General features: G+C 37.0%; 1 protein-coding gene across 1 annotated transcript in view; it reads left to right on the top strand.

The window, feature by feature from the left end:
- LOC127438809 (fibrillin-2-like) overlaps positions 1 to 6,575 on the top strand; it is an 89,692-nt gene extending 83,117 nt beyond the window's left edge. Inside the window, exons 64-65 of the mRNA XM_051694663.1 lie at positions 22 to 181; positions 454 to 6,575. Coding sequence (XP_051550623.1) covers positions 22 to 181; positions 454 to 828 — 535 coding nt within the window. The 3' untranslated portion in view covers positions 829 to 6,575. The remainder of the gene's footprint in view (positions 1 to 21; positions 182 to 453) is intronic.
- The last annotated feature ends 17,229 nt before the right edge of the window (positions 6,576 to 23,804 follow it).

Genomic DNA, 23,804 nt, shown 5'->3' with positions numbered 1-23,804 from the left:
TTTTACTGTTCCTTTTTTCAGGCACTGCATCACAGGTGTTGGTTTCCAGGGTCAGTTTGCTGCGGAGGGAGAAGACGACGAAGACGCCCTCTCACCGGAGGCCTGCTATGAATGCAAGATTAATGGTGACCATGGAAAGAAAGGCCGTCCTAGGCGTAATGCTGGTGATAATGAGCTCAAGGTACATTTGCGCAATGGCAATCTTGCTTTGGTTGCGTTTGCGATCACTATGGCACGTTCTCACTGCAGCTAAACAAGGTTGACGCTCCTTGTCTGAAAGCTTAATCTCGTTCAGTACTGAGTTTGGTTATTTATTGGAGTGACAACCTCATTTTACGGCCCAATTCATTGTCACTTTACAATGTGAAAATTTACAATGTGTACTTGGCCTATAAAAGCCTTCAAAATGCTTCAACGTCTGTCTGATTCTTCCAACTGTTCCGTACCTCTTAGGAGACCGTGAGCATGGCCAGCATGGATGTTCAGACCTCCATCCCCATGAACCTGAGCCTGGCACAGCTGCAGAACAAGGAACCCCTGCTGGAGCTGCTTCCTGCACTGGAACCCCTCGAGCACCATGTGCGCTACATCATAACGCACGGCAACCAGGGCGAACACTTCCGTCTGCTGGAGCGCCGTGACGGGAAGAGCGTTCTGCGGTTGGGTCGGAAGCCACCAGGCCCAGGCTTGTACCGCCTGGAAATCGCCAGCTTACCGTTGTTCGGTCCACGCAAACTTCAGCAACTGGAGGACCAACATGACAGCAATTACCTTGTGGGCGAGATCGGCGACGCACTGCGCATCAAGCTGCACATCCACCTGCACTGAGACTGCCTGAAACCTAACCCCTTGACCCCAGGCCCTTTACCGGAGGGCATTAGCTCTGAGAAACTGTGTCCATTTAACACAAATTATTTTGTTTTGCTTTGTATTTGACGCCCTTCTACGCCAACCACCACTGATTTCATTGTTTTAGTGAAGCAGATTGTAGTCAGGTTTGGTGGAATACATACAAACACCACCTTAAGTTGACAGGCATGCTTTAGCACTATCATTAGCCGTTAGCATTAGCACCCACTTTTAACGGAGGGACAATCAAGTATTTGTCGTAAGGGCTATTATGTTTTAATATGGTTGTTACAGTTGTAAACTGTCAAAATGATTATGAAATGACATAACATTTCAGTCTTTAGTGCACATAAAAACATTGCAGTATATAGACCAATTATGAATTTTCAATCACCTCGTTGTAACTTGTGCTGGGGTCAAAAGGTATTCCATTCAGTATTTAGCATTGTTCGTCAAGTATTGTACTGTTTTTGAAGAAAGAAAATCATCACACAAAGGACTGCAGCAACTACCACATTTTTTCAGGTTTTAACAAGAGTTCGAAAACTCTTGAGGAGACAGTGTAGCAATATGAATCTTGAAGCTCAAACGTGATTTTTGGGGCTTTCTGGAGTGTTATGATGAGCTGCCACATTGTGTTACCTCATTTCACACATGCACAAGGACACATACATACAGCATTTTGGACAGGAGTGGTGCTAAATGCTTCCAATTGCACTGAACCTGCTACGAATGCTGAATACACAGTGTATTTAATCAGGGAAATGGCGACTAATGTCCAAAGGGTTTTCAAATATGCATGCAATCTAGCACAAAAAAAAACAAAAAAAAGTTGCATTTGCATTTATGCATTTGCTACGTTTGAGTTTCTTCTCCATACTTCTGTGCCTAGAGTGCTTCGTATTTGACAAAGGCACTCTTTACAAACAGAGCACATGCAAATGGAGTATGCCTGATGGGTAAACCAACCAGCAGCCATTTTTGATTGCAGCTGGAGTCATGCATTCTCAATGGTACATACGGATTGTTTGGCAAGCCATCCTCCAAATACACTCCAGATGTGGACATGTAAACACAATTTTCCAACCTGTGTGGAAACTACAGCCAACCCTCATTTATTTCCGCAGGATTCGAGGAAACAAGGTGCTAAAATTCCAACTTACGCTGTACTACGAAAATGCTTGATTAGTTGATTGCAAACGTGCTATTTTTAAAGGTCTTGTTTTTTTTTTTATTTTGTGATTGTCTTCTGTACTGTCTCAATGCTGAAAAAAAAAAATCAATATTATCGAAATGCTTGTTAAAAATTAAATTTGTATATTTTAAAGTGAAATGTAGATTTTGTTCGTCCGTTTTGTATTCTTGAGCATCAAGACTGACGAACCAAATATTTACTTGTAAACGTGTGATAAATAGCCTTTAAGTGCTGTTGACTGTTTTTCTCTGAAGAAAATGAACGAACAATTCATCCTTAAGTAACTGTCACCGAAGGCACTACGTGACAGACACCACTGTTTACATGAAGTTGTCCTTCAAGCAACGTTAGAATAATATGGTTTGTTGCGATGACCATCAACACGTCCTGCATTCAATCTTCAGGACATTTGATTTAAATGAGTAACTTGGTGCTAAAATTACGAAATTGCTTTTCAAACATCAAGGTAACTGCACTGTACAACAGCCTGAGCTATATTTATGCATAACCATTTGTCTAACATGGGAACTTTGTACACTTTCATATCTCTTTTTTTTTTTTTTTTGATGCCACTACATATTAACAAACAAATGTGCATGACTGTACTATATTTCAAATATCAGAAGCAAACTTGAAATTATTGTCATCAAGCTGTAGTGTTGAGATTCAAACTTCAGACCAAAGAAAGAGGACTTGTGTGCTTGAGATAACATTGAACTTTCAATTCTAATAAATATCTGAGAAATATAGAGAAATCTGAACAAATGTTTATTTTATTTTTACAAGCCATACAGATCCATGATGGGGACAAGCACCCTTTACACTAATTCCAAATGCATTGTTTTTATACTGCAAAAAAAAATCCCATTTTCGATTGGATCCATCCATCTGTCATTCACACAAGATTTGTAAACATCTGTAAGAAATAACTGGCAATAAAACAACGTGGGTTATATTTTTAAACCTTTGTCTTTCCATTCTTTGTCAGCAGTGTATTTTTAGCAACATTAAGGAGATTTAACGAGTGTATTGAAGTAGAAATGGCTTATTGATCTTGGAAAGGTAGAAGGCATCTGCTCCAGTACATTTTGTCTACTGAGGATATTGGAGATTGAAGTGAATTTAGTTTTTACTTCAAGGAATTGCACCAGCTTAACAAAAATGAATTAGGAAAATATCCAATCTACTTACAAAACTCACAAAGCAATGCAGGTTCCTCCATTTTTGAAACATACAATAATCTTGGCACATTACGTATGACACTCTTGGTACATCCGTCCTATTAGAAGACAACACGTTGGCGAAAGGGAACTTCAAATCTGAGTCTGGATACAAAAATAAAGTATTTCTGCTGCTTCTAATTCTCATTAGTTCACAACAGTTTCAGAAAGCTTGGCAGATTGGCAAACAACCAATAACATGAACATATTCAAGAGATAAGAAAATATGGCTTATGTACATATAGTAAAAGGAGACACAGGACAGGAAAGAACCAAACAACAACATTACAAGGAATGACATTCAGTTCAGAAGTCTTAAAGGGTTTTTCGCTCCTGTAAACACAACCTAGGGAGCACAAATCCAGAACGTCCTCCGAAATATAAAGCACAAAGTTCAGAAATGGTCTGTCGAAGGCAGAATGCCGGACTGCTGACAAACTTCCAACAATGCTGAAGGTTTCCTTAAAGATGTATTTGCTGTAAAATAATTACTGTTCAAAATCATGCTTAATAGACAAGAATTATACCTAAATGACCTTAGTCAGGGTAGATGGCATATTTAATTTGACACAAATGAATAAAAAAGGGTGGAAAATACATTCCATTCATTGGGCATCATTAATGAAACACAAGCAAAATTAAATTTTACGCAACTCATTTGTAAAACCATTCTTATGCAAAATTATCACATTCATTTCAATGCAACAATTTAAGTAATGCGACAGCACTAACCGAACGAATTTCCGTAAATCGTTCAGAAAACCGTTCTTGCGTAAACTATCACATTCAGTGCAATGTGGCAATTTAAGTAATGCGGCAGCACTAAACGAACAAATTTGCGTAAATCGTTCTAAAACCATATTAACATAAACTGTCACATTAAATTCAACGCAACAATTTAAGTAATGCGACAGCACTAACTGAACGAATTTGCGTAAATCTTTCAGAAAACAATTCTTGCGTAAACTGTCACATTCAATGCAATGTGGCAATTTAAGTAATGCGGCAGCACTTAACGAACGAATTTGCGTAAATCGTTCTAAAACCATATTAACATAAACTGTCACATTAAATTCAACGCAACAATTTAAGTAATGCGACAGCACTAACTGAACGAATTTGCGTAAATCTTTCAGAAAACAATTCTTGTGTAAACTGTCACATTCAATGCAATGTGGCAATTTAAGTAATGCGGCAGCACTAAACGAACGAATTTGCGTAAATCGTTCTAAAACCATATTAACATAAACTGTCACATTAAATTCAACGCAACAATTTAAGTAATGCGGCAGCACTAACCGAACAAATTTGCGTAAATCTTTCTAAAACCATATTAATATAAACTGTCACATTAAATTCAACGCAACAATTTAAGTAATGCGACAGCACTAACTGAACGAATTTGCGTAAATCTTTCAGAAAACAATTCTTGTGTAAACTGTCACATTCAATGCAATGTGGCAATTTAAGTAATGCGGCAGCACTAAACGAACGAATTTGCGTAAATCGTTCTAAAACCATATTAACATAAACTGTCACATTAAATTCAACGCAACAATTTAAGTAATGCGACAGCACTAACTGAACGAATTTGCGTAAATCTTTCAGAAAACAATTCTTGCGTAAACTGTCACATTCAATGCAATGTGGCAATTTAAGTAATGCGGCAGCACTAAACGAACAAATTTGCGTAAATCGTTCTAAAACCATATTAACATAAACTGTCACATTAAATTCAACGCAACAATTTAAGTAATGCGACAGCACTAACTGAACGAATTTGCGTAAATCTTTCAGAAAACAATTCTTGCGTAAACTGTCACATTCAATGCAATGTGGCAATTTAAGTAATGCGGCAGCACTAAACGAACAAATTTGCGTAAATCGTTCTAAAACCATATTAACATAAACTGTCACATTAAATTCAACGCAACAATTTAAGTAATGCGACAGCACTAACTGAACGAATTTGCGTAAATCTTTCAGAAAACAATTCTTGTGTAAACTGTCACATTCAATGCAATGTGGCAATTTAAGTAATGCGGCAGCACTAAACGAACGAATTTGCGTAAATCGTTCTAAAACCATATTAACAAACTGTCACATTAAATTCAACGCAACAATTTAAGTAATGCGGCAGCACTAACCGAATGAATTTGCGTAAATCGTTCTAAAAACATATTAACATAAACTGTCACATTAAATTCAACGCAACAATTTAAGTAATGCGACAACACAAACAACGAATTTGCGTAAATCGTTCTAAAACCATATTACATAAACTGTCATTAAATTCAACAACAATTTAAGTAATGCGACAGCACTAACACAATGAATTTGTGTAAATCGTTCTAAAACCATATTAACGTAAATTGTCATTAAATTCAACGCAACAATTTAAGTAATTCGACAACACAAACAAAACAAATTTGTGTTAATTGTTTATAAAACAATTCTTATGTACATTGTTACATTCAATTCACCACTTAAGTTTATGAGACAGCACTAACAGAACAAATGTGTAAATCACTTTTAAAACCATTCTAACGTAAATCGTCCAATTCAACGCAATTCGGCAATTAATATAAAGCAACAATACAAACAGAACAATATTGTGTAAATCACTTTTAAAACCACTCTGAAGTAAATCGTAACATTCAATTCAATGTTTTACTAGCTAATCGATTAACACGACAACAACACAACCCATTGAACAATGTACTCCATTTGTGCCACGTTAAAGATGCCGTCTACCTCTGATTAAAGTCCTTAGGGGAGTTAAAATCTTGGATTCGTAACATCAACTACAGTTATCTACAGTAATTATAATTATAAGATATCTACAGTGGTTCACCTAGAAACTGAGAAGTGTAGTCACAGTTCACAGTGAGTATTGTGCAGGTCTGCCTGAATTTTACAGTATGCGATGCTCCACACAATTTCATTCTAGATGTTGGTATAGAACAGTCAGTGTTTGTTACTGATTTAGTCTTTTTTTGAATTCTAGATGGAGGTTTTGTGCCCCTGAGGAAACAGCTAAAGCATCGGAAATCGACAACCCTGTTAATTCAGACATGGTGGGAAATCAGCATCCAGTAGGAATTTACATTTATGAATTCACCAGACAACAAAGCGAATTAAAAGAGAATTCAAGGTATACATGTTGTCGGTCTGTGTTTCTGTGTTTCCGGGGAATCTAACCCATGACCTTTGCGTTGTTAGTGCCATGCTATACCAGTTAAAGTTGGCCCACAGATTGGGCTAAGGCAGAGGATTGAGGTGTCTTTAGGTCCCTTGGTTTTGGGACTACACCAGGGCATAATCGAACTGGCCCCTCTCGAACCCATCCTTGTGGTCGGTCCAAGAGGAGGCGGGCATTCGGCTGTAAGGGTCAAGCAAGATACGGAAGCATCGTACCAACAAAAAAATCAAAAACAGCATCAGGAGACCCACAAAAGCAAAGGCCGTCCTTTGCTCAGCATCTCCACCAAGTGGTGGGCTGCTTGAGGCCCCTGAAAAAGAAGGTCCCTGCGAGAGCAGCTCATAGTCCAGGGTGGACACATCGCTCATCCTCCAGGGAGGGCGACGGCAGAATTTGCAAACTGTCTGAAGGGTGGGGTGAACAGAAAGGTTGGCCAGATTGGGACAGCGACCTCAAAGTGGACAAAAGTGGCCGAAGTCAACCCTGGGAGCACTCCCGTCCCTTGACTGCCACACGGACACGTACACAATGACACAAGTGGAGAAATTCCGATGCGTCCAGGACCTTGCTGCTCCCAGAGGGGTTGAAATGACAAGCCTTCTTATTTTAGACCTGTCAAATCCAATCTGATCCTCAAACACAGTGGCGTCATGACACAACAGCCTGCCACAACTAATAAAAACAGCAACGTGTGCAGAGGACTCAAGCCACACGCTCGTTTTCTCCTGCTTGCTCTTCGTTGCAGGGATCTGGCTAATTGGTTCCAGATGGGATATGGTTTGCAGGTGTTGTCCGTTCTCGATAGTGCTTTACGCCAAAGGAAACGACAACAAACTGACCCAACAGCACATTTCCTATTTCAAGCTTGTGCTGAAAGTGTCAGAATGTAAGTGTACAAATTAAGATTGAACCTCTAATCAGATCAACAGGGCACTAGATCAATATGCGAATCCGAGAGGCCACAGCGAGCATTAAGTAAGCCATTTTTCGAGGCAAAGGCGAGGACCATAGTTTGATTAGTGGGCTGCTGTCACTCCAGAAGGTGTGCATTAGGTTGATGAGTCAGGGATGACCTGTTCTTTCTTGGTGCCTCCGTATGTGTTTCCACAGACAGAATGTGGAGAAAACGTCTTTTAAGTTTGAAACGTGTGGATTTCAAGGCCAGGATCAAATGTAGGCAGACAGTGTTGAGTCAAAGAAATTACACCTTCAGGACTTGTTGAAGGCAACACTGCAGATGTTTTTGGCTTCCGTTCATCAGTTGTATCTTGTCGATGTCTCACTGTAAACACAAAACACACCCATATTAGACATTTAAGTTGGGTTAGTGGCATGACCATGAACTGTTGAAATAACCATGAACATGAACCTGACTACTTACATTGCAAAGATATTAAATGCCTTTCAGAAATCTCTTTGCTTTGAAGTAACACATCTTTGGATTTCACTGAAATTGTGCTTTTATCAAGTTGTTGCATCAAAAACAAAACCTCTTGGCCTACATGTAGGGTTAGGAAACAAATTTGAATTTCAGATTAATCTAAATCTTCATTCGAACTATACTTTTATTCCGTCATTTTGGTACCTGCATGCAGTTTGACAGACAGATATGGATATGTGTCTTAACTACTGTAGTCAAAAGTACCGGTACTTCGGTACCAAGTTGATACTGAAATAAAAAAGATGTAACGATACCAGTGTTTCTACAGTACCGGTAGTACCGAGCACTGACTCTATCCGGTACCAGCGCACAGTATGATTGACACACGACAGCTTTAGAATTATTTTGAACGCATGCTCTGTTGCTCCTTTTACACTGAAATGGACAATTAATAAAATTCAAATCGTGACATGTCCTAGTGTGATTTATTAAACTGCTAAAGGCTGCAACCTTACTGTGGATTCGAGCTGCGTACTTTAAATGACCGACCGTTCAATTACTGGAAACTCCACAGACACTGAGAATCATTCACTTTGTATCAGATGACAGAACAGAGCACTAATCCACAGTAAAGCGCGTATTAAATGTAGACTATATATTTATATAATGAAATCACAGCCTTTGCGCTTTAATCTCAACTTTATTTATATAGCATTTAAAACAACAGAGTTGACCAAAGTGCTTCACAGTAATCAAATTTAAAATATAACATATAACATGCATAGCATTTCAGATATGCATGTTTCCTTCAAGTGTTTCTAACACTTGTTTGTTTTTAAGCAGCGTCCTACTGATTTTTCCCCAAATCCTTTTTTTCCATTTTTTTTTCAGAATTCCATGTTTTAAAGTTTAATTTAATTTTATTATCAAAATGGTGTCTAATCAAAAAATGTTCCTTAAACTTTTAACAAGTAAAAAATTACTTAAAAACATACCATTGCATTTTTAACTTTTTTTTTCAGTACAAAAGCACTTTTGCTTTTATAAATTGCTTAATTTATATTATTATTACAATCATTATTCATTAATAATTATTTACTATTATTATTTCTACAGTGATGATTACATTTTACTATACAGTTATAATATATTTCTGTTGCAATTTCTTCAGTTTCAGGCGTTTATCTTTTATTATGAATTGTGCTTTTTATTTTGACGTGTATTTTTGACGGAAGTTTAACTTCTTGTGATAAACAGTTCGCTACATGGTCCAGTGTGTTCGTTTAAGTGCAAATGCTGTGATTTAATTATATAAATTATATAAAAATAACGTTTCAGAGTGGATTAGTGATCTGCTCTGTCATCTCTAATACAACACGAATTAAATTTTATCATATAAGCATATTTTAACTATGGTATTGAAATTGGTATCGAGAACCATGAAATTTCACTGGTATCGGCACCGACTACTGAAACTTTTGTTACTGTGACAACACTAGTCTTAACTGTAAAATACACTTCAAATTTCAATAAAAAAGCCAGTCTTGGTGAGGTATTAAGGTAATTGCGGTCATTTATGTCTAAAGTGAATGTAAACAGCAGGTCAAAAATGCATTTTTGTATCAAAATATCAGACTTAAAGAGTAAATGCAGCCTAATAGACATGCTGCTGTCTAGTATGTTGTTAATATTAATAAAATGATCAAACAGTGAAAAAGTTTAACTAGTATTGTTACATGTAATGGCTTTGAAGGCTGACTTGAAAACTTTAAGCTTAATTTATATCTTTGTTCTATTGTTTTATTGGTTCTGTTGCTTTAATTAGTTTCTTTGTTCATACTTTATTACTGACATTTTACTTGTCTTGAATAATTACATTGTTAGTATTTTGTTGCGGTATCAAAATTGATATTAATAATCGTCAAATTGCTTTCATATGTAAGCAAAATGGACATAAAAACTGAAATATAGGGGCCGTTTACACAACAACATTTTCAACTAAAAACAGAAAACTTTTTATGCGTTTTGGTTGTTCGTTTACACGACAACGCCGTTTTGGGGCCTGAAAACGCAAACTTTTGACAACAGGTTTCAAAGTGCAAATTTGTGAAAATGATGACATCATGCGCACGCGTATTACCTGTTCAGTCTATAGGCATGCGCAGAGACATTCAAAACTACAATGGCGGACTACAGGACTGTGTTTGTGCTGCTCAAGATTTTTAGTTTATTGATGCTTCTCCAGCAAATTAATTGTAGTAATAAAGCAACCTCATCGTCCGCCCAGACAAAATTGCTCGATGCTTTCGCCATCTTCATTGTTTGTATTCACCGCTCTGTGGAAGAATATTTATGTGCGCAGGCGCGTAGTGTTTCTTTACAAAGTGACATCGCCAACTACTGGCCTGGCATGTATAATACAGCGTTTTTAGTCGTTTTCGCGCATCCGTGTGAACGGGGAACGTTTTGACAACGTTGTCGTCTATACGCAAAACTTTTCAAAAACGCAAAAGGAGTTTTTTAGTACATCGCTGTCCTGTAAACGTACCCATAGGCTACACAAATTAATTGGAACAGAATCGAATTGTAATCGGAATCGAAACTGGAAATCTATTTTGAGACCCAGCCCAACTAAAATGACAATAAAATGTAAAAATATAAATCTGTGTTCGGCCTTCAGCTATAGGGGGGACTATATAATAAAGGATTCAACGGTTTTTAAATATTTATTAAATAAAATGACGACTGTAATATACCTAAAAAAATCTGTTTATTTAGGTAAATCTGCTAATTATGCATTTGTCAATGTTTAGCACTTTAGAGAAGATAACCATAGGGGTGGGCTCTTTTGACTTGGACCATTAAAGAACCAGCTAGCAACCACCCATAACACCCAAGGAAAAGCAACAGAAAATGTAAATGTCATTTCGACATGCTTGGCTGAAATTTTGGTGCTCTTTAAACAGCCAAAATGTGTACTATTTTATAAAACCACAGCTTTCACATAATTATTTAGAACTGCACCATTTCAGTCAATACCTTTAAATAGTGCTTTGACAAATTCAAGCAGAACTCCCATAATTACTTTGACATTCTGCATAATGAAGTTCATCCGATGATTACAACGTTGTGATACCAGCAATAGAGGATGTTGTAAATGTCGTCTATATCTATCAGCGCCGCTTTAACGAATCATTAGCCCACTGCTGGAGGAAACTTAATAACTTTTCGTGAATAATAGGAGTCACTTTTTTGCATCTCGCTCGTCTGGGATCACAGCATACGAAATGTCAGCAGCCGATTATCTTTAACTTATGGTCAGCGCAACGTAATTAACGTGATTGGAGGAAGACAAGTGGAAAGATGGATGCTGGTGCTGAAAGGATGGAGCTTAACTTTATGATGGATGACAATAATATGTGAAGATGTGTGTGGTAGGCTTGAGATAGAGCCAGATCACGCTACGCCTCACGAACACAGACAAACTATCTCGTGCACAGCGTGAAAGCGATCTCTCATTGTCCTGTTCTGTTTGATGCTAGCACTAGTCGTAGCCACTTCATCAAGGGGACTTAATCAATCAAGTCGTCCTAAAGATTATTTTCCAAAAGCCAAATATTAGAAAGTATATACTTCTCTACTTCTAGCCAAAGTATTGTTCATACTTTGAGATATTTTAACACTGAAATGATCCATGTTTGTTGCAGGTCTTAATTCTAAAAAAGCATTTGTGTCACGTCTGCTGGGCAGAAGAGCACCAGACTCAGTCCATATCACAGAGCAGATGGCATCACGGCAGGACTTCAAAATATCACAGGTCACAATCACAGGATGAGCCAGTGTGAGGGAATCAAGATACCAGCTCAAAACCAGTGTACAACACGGAAGAGTGAACTCGCTTGTTAATTTCACACTACTTGTCTTGTTTTTCAGTAAAAATATCAAGATAAATGTAACATATATTTTCAAAGAACATATCTTGAAATAAGTTATTTTGACCACATTCGCATTTATCTAACGGTACTTGCAATAGTTAGATTTGAGCTTAAAACAAGAAATCGCCTATTTTGCCAATGGAATTAGAAAAATAAACGTAATTCAAGAAATATTAACTGAAAACAAGTCTTACTAACTTAACTGTTGTCTCTGAAATATATATAAAAAATTATTAATCCATTTAATATATAATCATATATTTATTAATAGTATTTAAAAGATATTTTAAATAGAAAACTAGACAAAAATACTAAGGATGGGACAATATGTTATCTCACAATTCGGTTCGATATACAATATGAGGTTTACGATTTGATATTATCTCGATTCGATATGATAACACTTAAATGACAAAGTATGGCAGAAAATTGTGTTTATTTTGGGGGTTTTTAATGTTTCCGCCAAATGCACCTCATAATTTCCCATCAAAATACTTTTCACTGTAAGATCACAAACAAATAATCTTTCAAAAATAGTGGGCTACATTCAGGCTGATCAGGTGCAGAACAAGCAACAGAACTGAACAGAACCTGTCCTGAAAAAGTATGTGAAACTGTATATATATATATATATATATAATTTCTGTCTTGATTATTAGAATCACATTTAAACTTTGGTAACACTTTATTTTGATGGTCCCCTACAGATATTCAACTGACTATAAGTGACTTATCAACTGGCTTGCTATAGCTAGTAAATAGTGTTTCAACAAACATTCAATAGACTATCAATAGCCTGTATAACAGCAGCAAAATGACAGCTTATCGACTGACTTACTATAGCTAGTAAACAGTGTTTCAACAAACATTCAGTAGACTATCAATAGCCTGTATATAGATCTCTATTAATGATCCTTTTAATGACTGATGTTCTCAACAATAATGTAAGTAGGTCATTAATAAAGATCTCTATACAGGCTATTGAAAGTCTACTGAATATTTGTTGAAACACTGTTTACTAGCTATAGCAAGCAAGTTGATAAGTCACTTATAGTCAGTTGAATATCTGTAGGGGACCATCAAAATAAAGTGTTACATTAACTTTTTAAAAATATAAAAATTCTACTTTCTACCAATTAACATTATAGGTAGTATTGAAACATCTTAGCGCAACGACCTATTTCTCGGGAAAATAGCAAATTGCGCTTCGTGCCATTTAACTTAAAATACAATACACCCACAGTTTGCGTGTCTACACCCACAAAAGCGCAAATACTCCCACCCATGCCCATCTGCGCTTTGCGTTGGCACGAAAATTGCGATTAGAATTTGCGCTCTCACGAAAATTGGATAAGACGTTGATAGAGGGATGAGACAAAAATAGAGCCCTACTTCTTGAAATTGTAAATATAATAATACGAGCTGTCAATGTTTGAAATAATGTATCCAATTTACAAGTAATAACATTAAGTTTATAATCATTTGTGTAAAAAGCACTATAACGGTACTGTCACTTTAAGAGTTTAACATGCATCTCACAGACTCGCGCAGGTGTTGCGGTTCATTTATTAATGAGACAAGTCTCGTTTTTTTAGTGCATCCGTGCTATTTGTGATCAAAATTAATATTTATTTGTACTTTTTTAACTGACTGTAAAGGGTATTAAAAGATACATTATACAACGAAAGTGGAGTGCCGGATCTCCTCTTTGATGGACACACATTACACGGACAAAATGGTCTGTTTTATTCTCAAGCACTTTTCAACAAATTAAGGCAATTTTCCAGGTTTTCCAGGATTTGAGGACCTTGTAAACAGTGTAGGAAAAAAGCGCAGCAGGGGGAAATCAAGCAATAGAGAGATTGTGATGTTTGACAGGTCATTTCATTTATGATCACATGAATAGAAAACATTGTTTCATATTTCGAAATATCGAGTTGTGCTTCGATATGGTTCGTAATTTTTTTGGTTCGTAATGTATCAAAATTTAATATATCGTCTCATCCCTAAAAAATACTGATTACGAAAATTGCAGTGATCCTCACGATTCCAGGGAATCAAGATCCAAATCCAAAATAATTCTCGATCTCAATTTTATAAGCAATAAGTTGTTGCGCGAATCTTTGTGGAGTTGAGGTGGCTTGTTGCCAAATTTTGTGTTAAGGTTTAACGTAAAAACTACATTAAAATATTACAATTAATTCAAGATATATTTTGTCACAACAAGTGAAAACAAGAAATGTTTCTTTTTAAGTAAAATTATGTTAAAGGATGTTTAGATACTTTAATGGAAACAGACAAAAAAAATTATTGCGTACTTCACAAATGATTGTCAATGCATCTACATTTTTCAACGACAGCGTTGTTGCACAAATCTTTGTGGAGTAAAGGTGGTTTGTTACAAAAGTCTGTAAAAAAGCTGCAATAAAGGTCAAGCTCACACCAATACATTTCTCTTTGAAAATTAATTGACATTACAAAAACAAAAACAACATCTCTATTCACTGTTCAGTATGAGCGAACACACTCAGGGACGAATTCTTTTATTTATTTATTTTATTTTATCCCCTTTTCTCCCAATTTGGAATGCCCAATTCCCACTACTTAGTAGGTCCTCGTGGTGGCGCAGTTACTCAACTCAATCCGGCTGGCGGAGGACAAGTCTCAGTTGCCTCCGCTTCTGAGACCGTCAATCCACACATCTTATCACGTGGCTCATTGTGCATGACACCACGGAGACTCACAGCATGTGGAGGCTCATGCTACTCTCCGCGATCCATGCACAACTCACCACACGCCCCATTGAGAGCGAGAACCACTTAATCGTGACCACGAGGATGTTACCCCATGTGACTCTACCCTCCCTAGCAACCGGGACAATTTGGTTGCTTAGGAGACCTGGATGGAGTCACTCAGCACACCCTCGCTGAGCTACACAGGCCACCAGGGACGAATTTTTAACGAATCACCTGTCAGATCGTTCTAGTGTGTGGCCACAGTCTCCATTCAAATGACCACAAACAACTGTAACTTCAGCTCATGCAATCCATTTCTCAAAACTACAACAACATTCATAAACTGATCATTTATCAGCCAATTATAATGCCAGTTAGGGCTGAACGATACAGCTAAAATACATCAATATTTTTCACGGTTTTTATGACATTAAACATATATCTTGATATTTAAGTATATGCTGTGAAATTACTTAAAATGCAAATAAACATGGGTGGAAATTTTTTCAACATTGCAACAAACAGCCACTGTTGTCAATTAGAAATGATTGTAGGCATACCTAATACCTACACTATTTGTATCTAATTTTATTCTCATTTATTCTATTCAATTTAACAGTATTCTATTCTACCAAAATCACTTGAATGCACATGTAGTAATTGGGGGGTTTTGTATGAAATTGCAACTTTATGTCCCAGGGTTGAATTTTATTAAAACAAACAGATTTAAACTTTTATTTATTTTTGTTATGTGAAAGTCTCATTAAAACTTTTAACTAGGCCTTCATCATTTATTTCTGATACTTTTGTGTATAGATTTGATTGTTTTAGCCTTGTCCCAGACCCAGACTTTCAATACTAAACTATGATAATCTCAACAAAGAGTGAAATAAACTAACCATTTATTTTGCCCACCAAACACCACACAAAACAATTTTGCCCCTTATAAATTTCTGTTCAAAAGTGAGTGTACTTGTTAACCAAGTGGACAAAAGTGTCAGTGAAGAGCATGCTTGAGATGAAATATGAGACAAGCGATGTTTGAAGAAAATCACGGGAAATGTTTTTCTTGACAAAAAATGACATAAATCTCCTGTGATGCATGTACAGACACTGTTGGACATTGTTAGTGCACAAATTAAATAAAATGTTTTAACAGGATTTTATTTCAGGCCTGAAAGTTCCACGTAGTTGAAAAAACACCCAATTACAATTTTCGAACTCACTCGCTTAATTCTACTCTATTCTTTTCTAGCTCTACTCCATTCTAATGAATTTCATATTAAGCTAGTCCAGTGTTAATTTTCAGTTTTTTTATTAAAGTCATAATTTTGGTCCTTTGATGAAAATGTCCTTTACATTTAGTCAATATATGAATATGTCATATTCATTAATTTAAGTCCATTTTAGTCATTTCAATTTAAATGTTAAATAACATTTTACTCTCTGAAAACTCTAACCTACCTAATATTCAAATATTAGGTTCAAATATCAAAAATGTATAAACGGCTAGCAATTCAAACATGTATCAAACATAATTAAGATTAATATGTTTAATATTTTATGATTAAACGACAAGAAAACTACTGAAAACCTGTCTTATAACTTAAAAATGAAAGCATGTAATGAATATATTAAAATATTAGCTACTTTGTTGTGAATTTCTCATGTTTAACAAGTTGTAAAGGTTTATCGTGGCACGTAACATCATAACAAAATGCAATGATGAGGGAGGCCTGGGTAGCTCAGCGAATAAAGATGCTACCACACCTGGAGTCGCAAATTCGAATCCAAGGCGTGCTGAGTGACTCCAGTCAGGTCTCCTAAGCAACCAATTGGCCCGGTTGCTAGGGTGGGTAGAGTCACATGGGGTAACCTCCTCGTGGTTGCTATAATGTGGTTCTCGCTCTCGGTGGGGCGTGTGGTGAGTTGTGTGTGGATGCTGCGGAGAATAGTGTGAAGCCTCCACATGCGCTAGGTCTCCGCGGTAACACGCTCAACAAGCCACGTGATAAGATGCTCGGATTGATGATCTCAGACGCGGAGGCAACTGAGATTTGTCCTCCGCCACCCGGATTGAGGTGAGTCACTATGCCACCATGAGGACTTAGAGCGCATTGGGAATTGGGCATTCCAAATTGGCGAGAAAAGGGGAGAAGATCCCCCAAAAAATAAAAAATGCAACGATGCACTTAATGGAGGTGGGATGGGTTTTTTCATTATTACTTTAGCGTCTGTTCTATCCAGTATGCACAACGTCCTAAGCCTACGCAATAAAATAAAAAAAATTAATAAATAAAAAAACAGAGTTAGTGCATTGTTATTATCTTGCAATGTTTTTTTTCATCATATTTTTGTCCACAGAATTTTTTAATAGAAACCGTTTGATTATCGTCATGTTGCGTCTTTTTCATCTCGTCTTCAGTATCGTTGCCAAACTCAAACACAAACATTTTCGTCAGTAATTTTGTTGACGAGATTAACATTTTTATTCAACTCTAATCTACTCCGAAGTGTTCCAAAGTGTTCTATTCTAATGTTTAATCAGCGATGCAACATTTTCACGAATTAACTGATCCCTGATCAACATCCCATAATACATCAGATCTCCCATTACATCTACGAAAGAAAATGACCACGAATATCCCATTATTCACTAACCACGCTGAAAATTACAATGGGCGAAGCGCCTGAATTTGCAATTATTTGTTCAGGAATGGCATCCAAATCTAATTAGAAGCCACAATCGAATGATAAATGAAGGTGTTTAACATCAAACCTTACTCTTGCCGAGATAAATGCTCCTGCGGTGAATTTGGTTAAACGGGGTGTTTATCAAGATAAATTGCGTCTGGTCAACCAGGCATGTACAATACTTCAAAAATAATTTCCTTATTCACTCATGTTTTCAAGTAAATGTATCTAAACATCCTTTAAAGAAGGTAATTTCATTTTAGAAGCAGAATGCATCTCATCACATTGGCAAAAAAATAAATAAAAAAATATTGTTTTAAGCATAAACTTCACTAAATTTAGTTGTGACGAGGACATCTGGCCCAAGAGATGATGCCATCCATCACTGCAGTTATTGATGACACTCTTTGATTCTTTATGTGGTATTATACTTCTGTGCGTGTCCATTCATCAATAATAGATCACTGTCGACACAGTGGCAGTTTTGTGCCTATTGCCGAATACGTCTGGGTCACCTTGAGTTAAGGACAACCTAAAATGTCATGTGAATGAAAGAAAATGCTATTGCTATGAGCTTTCAACTTTGTCTCAGATCAGATGCTTCTCTGAAAATTGCTTAGGAGAGAAAAAATAGAAAAAAGTAAGTCAATTGTTGACATACAGTAAGAGTATAGAGCTATAAAGTTTAAGTAGATAGCACAGCTCAGATCATTTTTAGAAGAATTTGATGAGAAATGTTTGAGTTTATATAGTTTCGAGATTTCCGACTTTAGATTGCAGACTTTAGTATCTTGGAAAAACGAATCACAGTCTACTAATCACGTTGTTGAGATGTCGTCTGAAACTCTAGATGAGACATGAGAGATTGCTCTCTTTTTCTCAAGAGAAGCATTTGAGAGGCAGGTTTTTCAGAGAGTCTCAATTTGATCTCCATTGAATCTCAGAGAAACAACTGAGATATTAAAGAGATTTTCTTTTCAATTAGTAACCTCTTTTTGTAGAGAATTTGATGAGAAATGTTTGAGTTCATATCTGACTTTTGACTGCAGAATTTGGTTCTTGGCAAATCTGAGCACACTTTGAGACACCGTTGAGATCTCGTGAAACTATAGCGGAGACGCAATGTGAGATTGCTGGAGGTTTTTTCTCAGGAGAAACATCAGAGAAGCAGAAGACTAAACAAAAGTTTCCATTTCATCTCCATTTAAACTCACTGCTATCGAGGAGAAACAATTGAGAAAATAAAGAGATCTCATTAGTGATCATCTTTTCTATTTGTAACGTCTTGTTGGAAATAAGTTGATGAGAAATGTTCATATTGAGATCTCTGGCTCAATATTGCAGACTTAGTATCTTGGCCAATCTGAGCACAGTTTGAGACATTAATGAGATCTATTCTGTGAGATTACTGGGGTCTTTTTCTCAGGAGAAACATCTGAGAAGCAGGATATTCAGCAAAAATCTTAATTTGACTACCATCTCATCTCATGGCTGTCTTGGAGAAATGAGATATGAAAGAGATCTCAATTACGATTCTTCATTCAAATGGTTATAATTATACCCAACATAGCATACCATCTGAGAGTACACCGTGAATTGATTAATTTCGTCTTACAACAGGTTTAATTTGGATACTGTTTTGTTCACCCACACATCTGTGGAGTGTGTGTGTTGTAAAGACAAACGAGACACTTTAAAACTGCTGACCTCTGAAAAAATACCATGACAGGAGAAAAGAAATGCTAGTTTTATATTCATGCACTCCTGCCATATGTCTGCTCAGGTGTTTAGCTGAAGCGCTGGATTGTTGGCCCATCGTACATTTGAGAAATGGGCCACACAAGGTTTGCAGGCGAAAGAAAAATGGGCCATTATTGTTTATAAATTGTATGTCAGCTTTCCGAGTCTCATCCATCTCTACATTATTCTGATACACAATGTGTGTCCAAAGGGGACAATCTGTATTTTTAGACAAGGTTATTTATGTCTGGCAAAGACTCAAGTGAAAAAAAACTCAATGACAGAATTTTTATTTTTGGGTGAAATATTCCTTTAAAAATCTCTGTATCATTGATGAATTATCACCCTAATAATTCACAATACAATAGCCACAAAAATGCACGACTCTGAATGGCAGTACGTAATAACACAGATATTTTAAACCCAGCTGCTTGTTCGTAAAAATGGACGTGCCATTTTCTCTTAAGTGCCCATGTCACCAATATCTGTCAGACAGGAGAACCCAGCGGCCCTCTTTAAAGACAGCGTGTTGCTGAAGAGAGTGTTTTTTAAGAGCTGGACAGTCTTCACTGTCAAACGCAAATGGCCTCTCAACTGCCAAGAAGACTTGCTGTTTATAATAGCTAATTTAAATGATAAAAGATTGTGACATTTTAAGGCAGCTTTTCCTGCATGCTGCTGAATCTACAGTGGCACCACAAAATGATAATAGTTTGCATTCTGAATTGAATAAAAAAACAAAAACACTGTGAAATTATATTACCTTTCCATTGTGTTGACTTTTCTGGCTGTGCGCAAAAGCAAATCAATGCAATTCGCAAACAAATGACTAACCATACAGTGTGACCATTTACGAACGAATGACATTGAACCAATGCCATGAGTTTAGGGCGGGACTATCTTACGATCCAACAAATGGCAGACAGTATTGTTTTCAGGAAACTTGTTTTGAAAAAGTCATTATTTTTGCAATTGCGTTGGTGACATTCGTGGTGCAGAAATGACATACTTCACCCTGCGAAAGAAATTATATTTGGGAGTTTGGATTTGCAAGTTTGCAGTCTGAATCAGGGATAGGGCTAACCTAACCCTAGCCTAACCCTAATGTGATGAGATAAACATTGAAAAACAAAACAAAAAAAGACAATAGACAGCACATCTTTCTATTGCGTTGTCTTCGCGCAATAAAAAAAACAGTGTAGTCCAATTCACAAACTAATTACTTATATTCTTTTATTAAATTGGCCAAAAGCAATCACAAACGCACAAGTTATCAGTTTGAATTGAAACAAATTACTCGCTTAAACTATCGAAGTGTGATTAAAAAAAGAGGGTTGCAAAAACAAACAAAATGCACCCAGTATACAAAAATACATACGATGTGACCAACTGCAAACAAATGACACTGATACAACCAATGGTGTGGGTTTGGGGGCAAGACTTCCTGCTCATTTAAACAAATATACAATGCAACGAATTGTGAAAGCATAACATTGGCTCAACCAATTGTGTGGGTTTGGGGGCGAGACTTCCTGCTTATTTAAACAAATATACAATACAACGAATTGTGAAAGCATAACATTGGCTCAACCAATTGTGTGGGTTTGGGGGCGAGACTTCCTGCTCATTTAAACAAATATACAATGCAACGAATTGTGAAAGCATAACATTGGCTCAACCAATGGTGTGGGTTTGGGGGCAAGACTTCCTGCTTATTTAAACAAATATACAATACAACGAATTGTGAAAGCATAACATTGGCTCAACCAATGGTGTGGGTTTGGGGGCAAGATTTCCTGCTCATTTAAACAAATATACAATACAACGAATTGTGAAAGCATAACATTGGCTCAACCAATGGTGTGGGTTTGGGGGCAAGACTTCCTGCTCATTTAAACAAATATACAATACAACGAATTGTGAAAGCATAACATTGGCTCAACCAATGATGTGGGTTTGGGGGCGAGACTTCCTGCTCATTTAAACAAATATACAATGCAACGAATTGTGAAAGCATAACATTGGCTCAACCAATGATGTGGGTTTGGGGGCGAGACTTCCTGCTCATTTAAACAAATATACAATGCAACGAATTGTGAAAGCATAACATTGGCTCAGCCAATGGTGTGGGTTTGGACGGGACTTCCCGTCTGTCCAAACAAACATACTGAGCGACAATTCGCAAACAAATTATATTGGTTCAACCAATGCTGTGAGTTTGGGGCGGGACCACATGTTTATTGAAACAAACATACAGTTCGTCCAAAATCACGTACTGTCAGAGTACATACTCCATTTGAAGAAGGATGCACTTCTCGGCCGGTAAAACAGTAAAACATTTTAGGTATGAATGGGAGTAGCATTCAGATTCTGGACATACTACATCTGGGGACGTGGGTATTGACCTATGACCCAAATATATGACGGAAGATTACTTCACTTTTAGTAAATAAAACTAAATATTACGAAACTGGTATCATTTTGTTTAGAATGAACTTACGATCAATTAAAGGGCGTTTGCGGGGGTCTATGATCTAGTGGTTCAAGTTAAGTTTTTTTTTTAAGGACTGATGGTCCTAGATCAGTCTAAACAGGTAACTGCTAACCTGGAAACTTGGAAGTCACTGCCGGAGATGGAGGAAATCTATTAGCCCTCCTGACATCTTTCATTCACATCCCAAATCAATTCATGAATTATTAAGCGTCATGAGGGAGTGATGGACTAGGCGAGTGGTTGTGAGTGAGTGAGTGGGTCGGACAGTGCAGTCCTTAGTGGGTCATTCTCAATAGAGCAATGTGTCAGAATGAACGGACACATTCGCACGGTGTCGGTCAGGAAAGACGAGGTGCTCCAATGGGGCTTACTACAGCGTCAATCAGTTTGAGCCAGCTTTAAAGAATAGTTAACCAAAAAAATCATAATTCTGTCATCATTTAGGCTACTCATCCTTGTGTCCCTTCCAAACCTGTATTACTTCCTTTTCTTTTTTTTGCAACATATTGCGTGATAATCTAGTTCTTTCCATTCAAACAAAGTGAATGCTGACCAGGAGCTGTCAAGCAAACAAAAAAGCTGCATAAAAGTTGTCCATACGACTCATACACTAAATGTAATGGCTAGTTAGAACTGGTTAAATGGCTGGTTAAAGCGGAATGAAAAAGGCCAGGGGGCAAGTAACAAATTGTAGGCAAGTCAGTGGTCGCAAATGAAGTGGGCAGCACTTTCAACACCTCACTGTGCCCTGCATAAGGTGGCATAGGTGATGTGGCAAAACTGAATACTGTACAGCTGCTGCCCATCGGGGACGGATGCGTCACGTCAAACCTCAGCAAATATGAGATGAAAAGTGTGCCACTGTTGGGAGGGAAAGACTGAGACACCAGAAGAGATAAAGCGATTTAAGTCAAATCTTCATAACGGCAGATTCCAGCGCAGATGTACAAGAATGGTTATTAAGAATGGATTATTAAATCACGGCAGACGGAAATGAAAACGCTGATTCCAGGAAAAAGCAACAATCACTTTGCCAGCATCCAGATACTGCACTAAAAGCTCAAATTTATCTTTCAACACAGTAAAAAAAAAAGCTTTAAAAAAGACAAAAATTGCCTCTGAGGCAGCAGCACTGCGGGGCAAAGGAGAGGACAAGGTTAAAACTTGAAATATATCCAAGAATATATATTATCTTGCCTCATGGAACATAATTTAAAAGAAAAGCACACCAAACAAGCTTAGAAGAGTCTTTGCGCAGCTCTTTGCCACATCAATAGCTATAAATTATCAAGTCTATCTAGAAAGTTATCTAGAAATCGATATCTATATATTATCAAGTCTATCTAGAGTTATCTAGAAATCGATATCTATAAATTAAGTCTATCTAGAAATCAATATCTATAAATATAAGTTTATCTAAAAAGTACTCATTGTATATCAAACAATTTGTGTGTATTTTCATAAACTCCTGCAGATAGAGACACGCCCTCTAGTGGTTCACGCTGAGCAGCGCAGCAATATAAAGTAATTTATCATTACAATTCAACTCGCAAAGTTTGTCAAAATGACCGCTTGCCAAATGTTAGCTATAGATGCAGTGCACTTGAAACACGTCACAGAACAAAGCAATAATTAGCGATCTATCTGAATCATCATAGCAAAAGGAGTGGTGGATGTTTGATTCTCCCATATATAGCCTCTCCATGATTTGATGAAGCGCCAGTAACTATCACGTAATTAACGGTTTTTTATGGGTTAAAAGAAAAGAGACCATTCATCAACATGCGCACGCCGAGGCCAGTTTTGGTCTTAAGCTGGTGTATACATGCATGACGGACGAAGATGAGCTACAATAACACTGTGTACAATCGTCCTGGGAATATTACAGTTGGAGCGTGCCACACACGTGCAGATGATCAGATCGGGAGCGGCATTAAGACAAGCGCTATGAATCCTTTTCTCTTCCTTATTTAGCCTTTGGTGGATTTACAACGTATCTAACTATATATCTCGATTTAAAATAAAATAATTAAAAAAACACGTCGAGACGCAAATTTTAATTAATCGGAAAAACAGCCCAGCCCTAGTTACTGCAACCTGTGGTTCCAGTCACTTTACATTCTGAGAGAAAACGACAAAGAGTTAGCTAATAAAAAGCTGCATTGACAAAGTATTTAGTTTTCAATCTAAACACAAACACGGGCTATCTGCAAACTTCTCCGGAGAGGAGATTAGCAGTGAATAACAACTTGAATTTCAAATTTTATTTTTGCGTGAACAATTTTTTAAAAATATTACGATGGTGATAAACGTCTCGGGATGAACTTGAAAGCCCGTAGGTGCTTTTTTCAGTGGAATA

The sequence above is a fragment of the Myxocyprinus asiaticus genome, chromosome 50 (genome assembly GCF_019703515.2).
Source record: "Myxocyprinus asiaticus isolate MX2 ecotype Aquarium Trade chromosome 50, UBuf_Myxa_2, whole genome shotgun sequence".
Taxonomy (NCBI): domain Eukaryota; kingdom Metazoa; phylum Chordata; class Actinopteri; order Cypriniformes; family Catostomidae; genus Myxocyprinus; species Myxocyprinus asiaticus.
The sequence above is the reverse complement of the archived record's forward strand: the minus strand, read 5'-3'. Positions and strand labels throughout refer to the sequence as shown.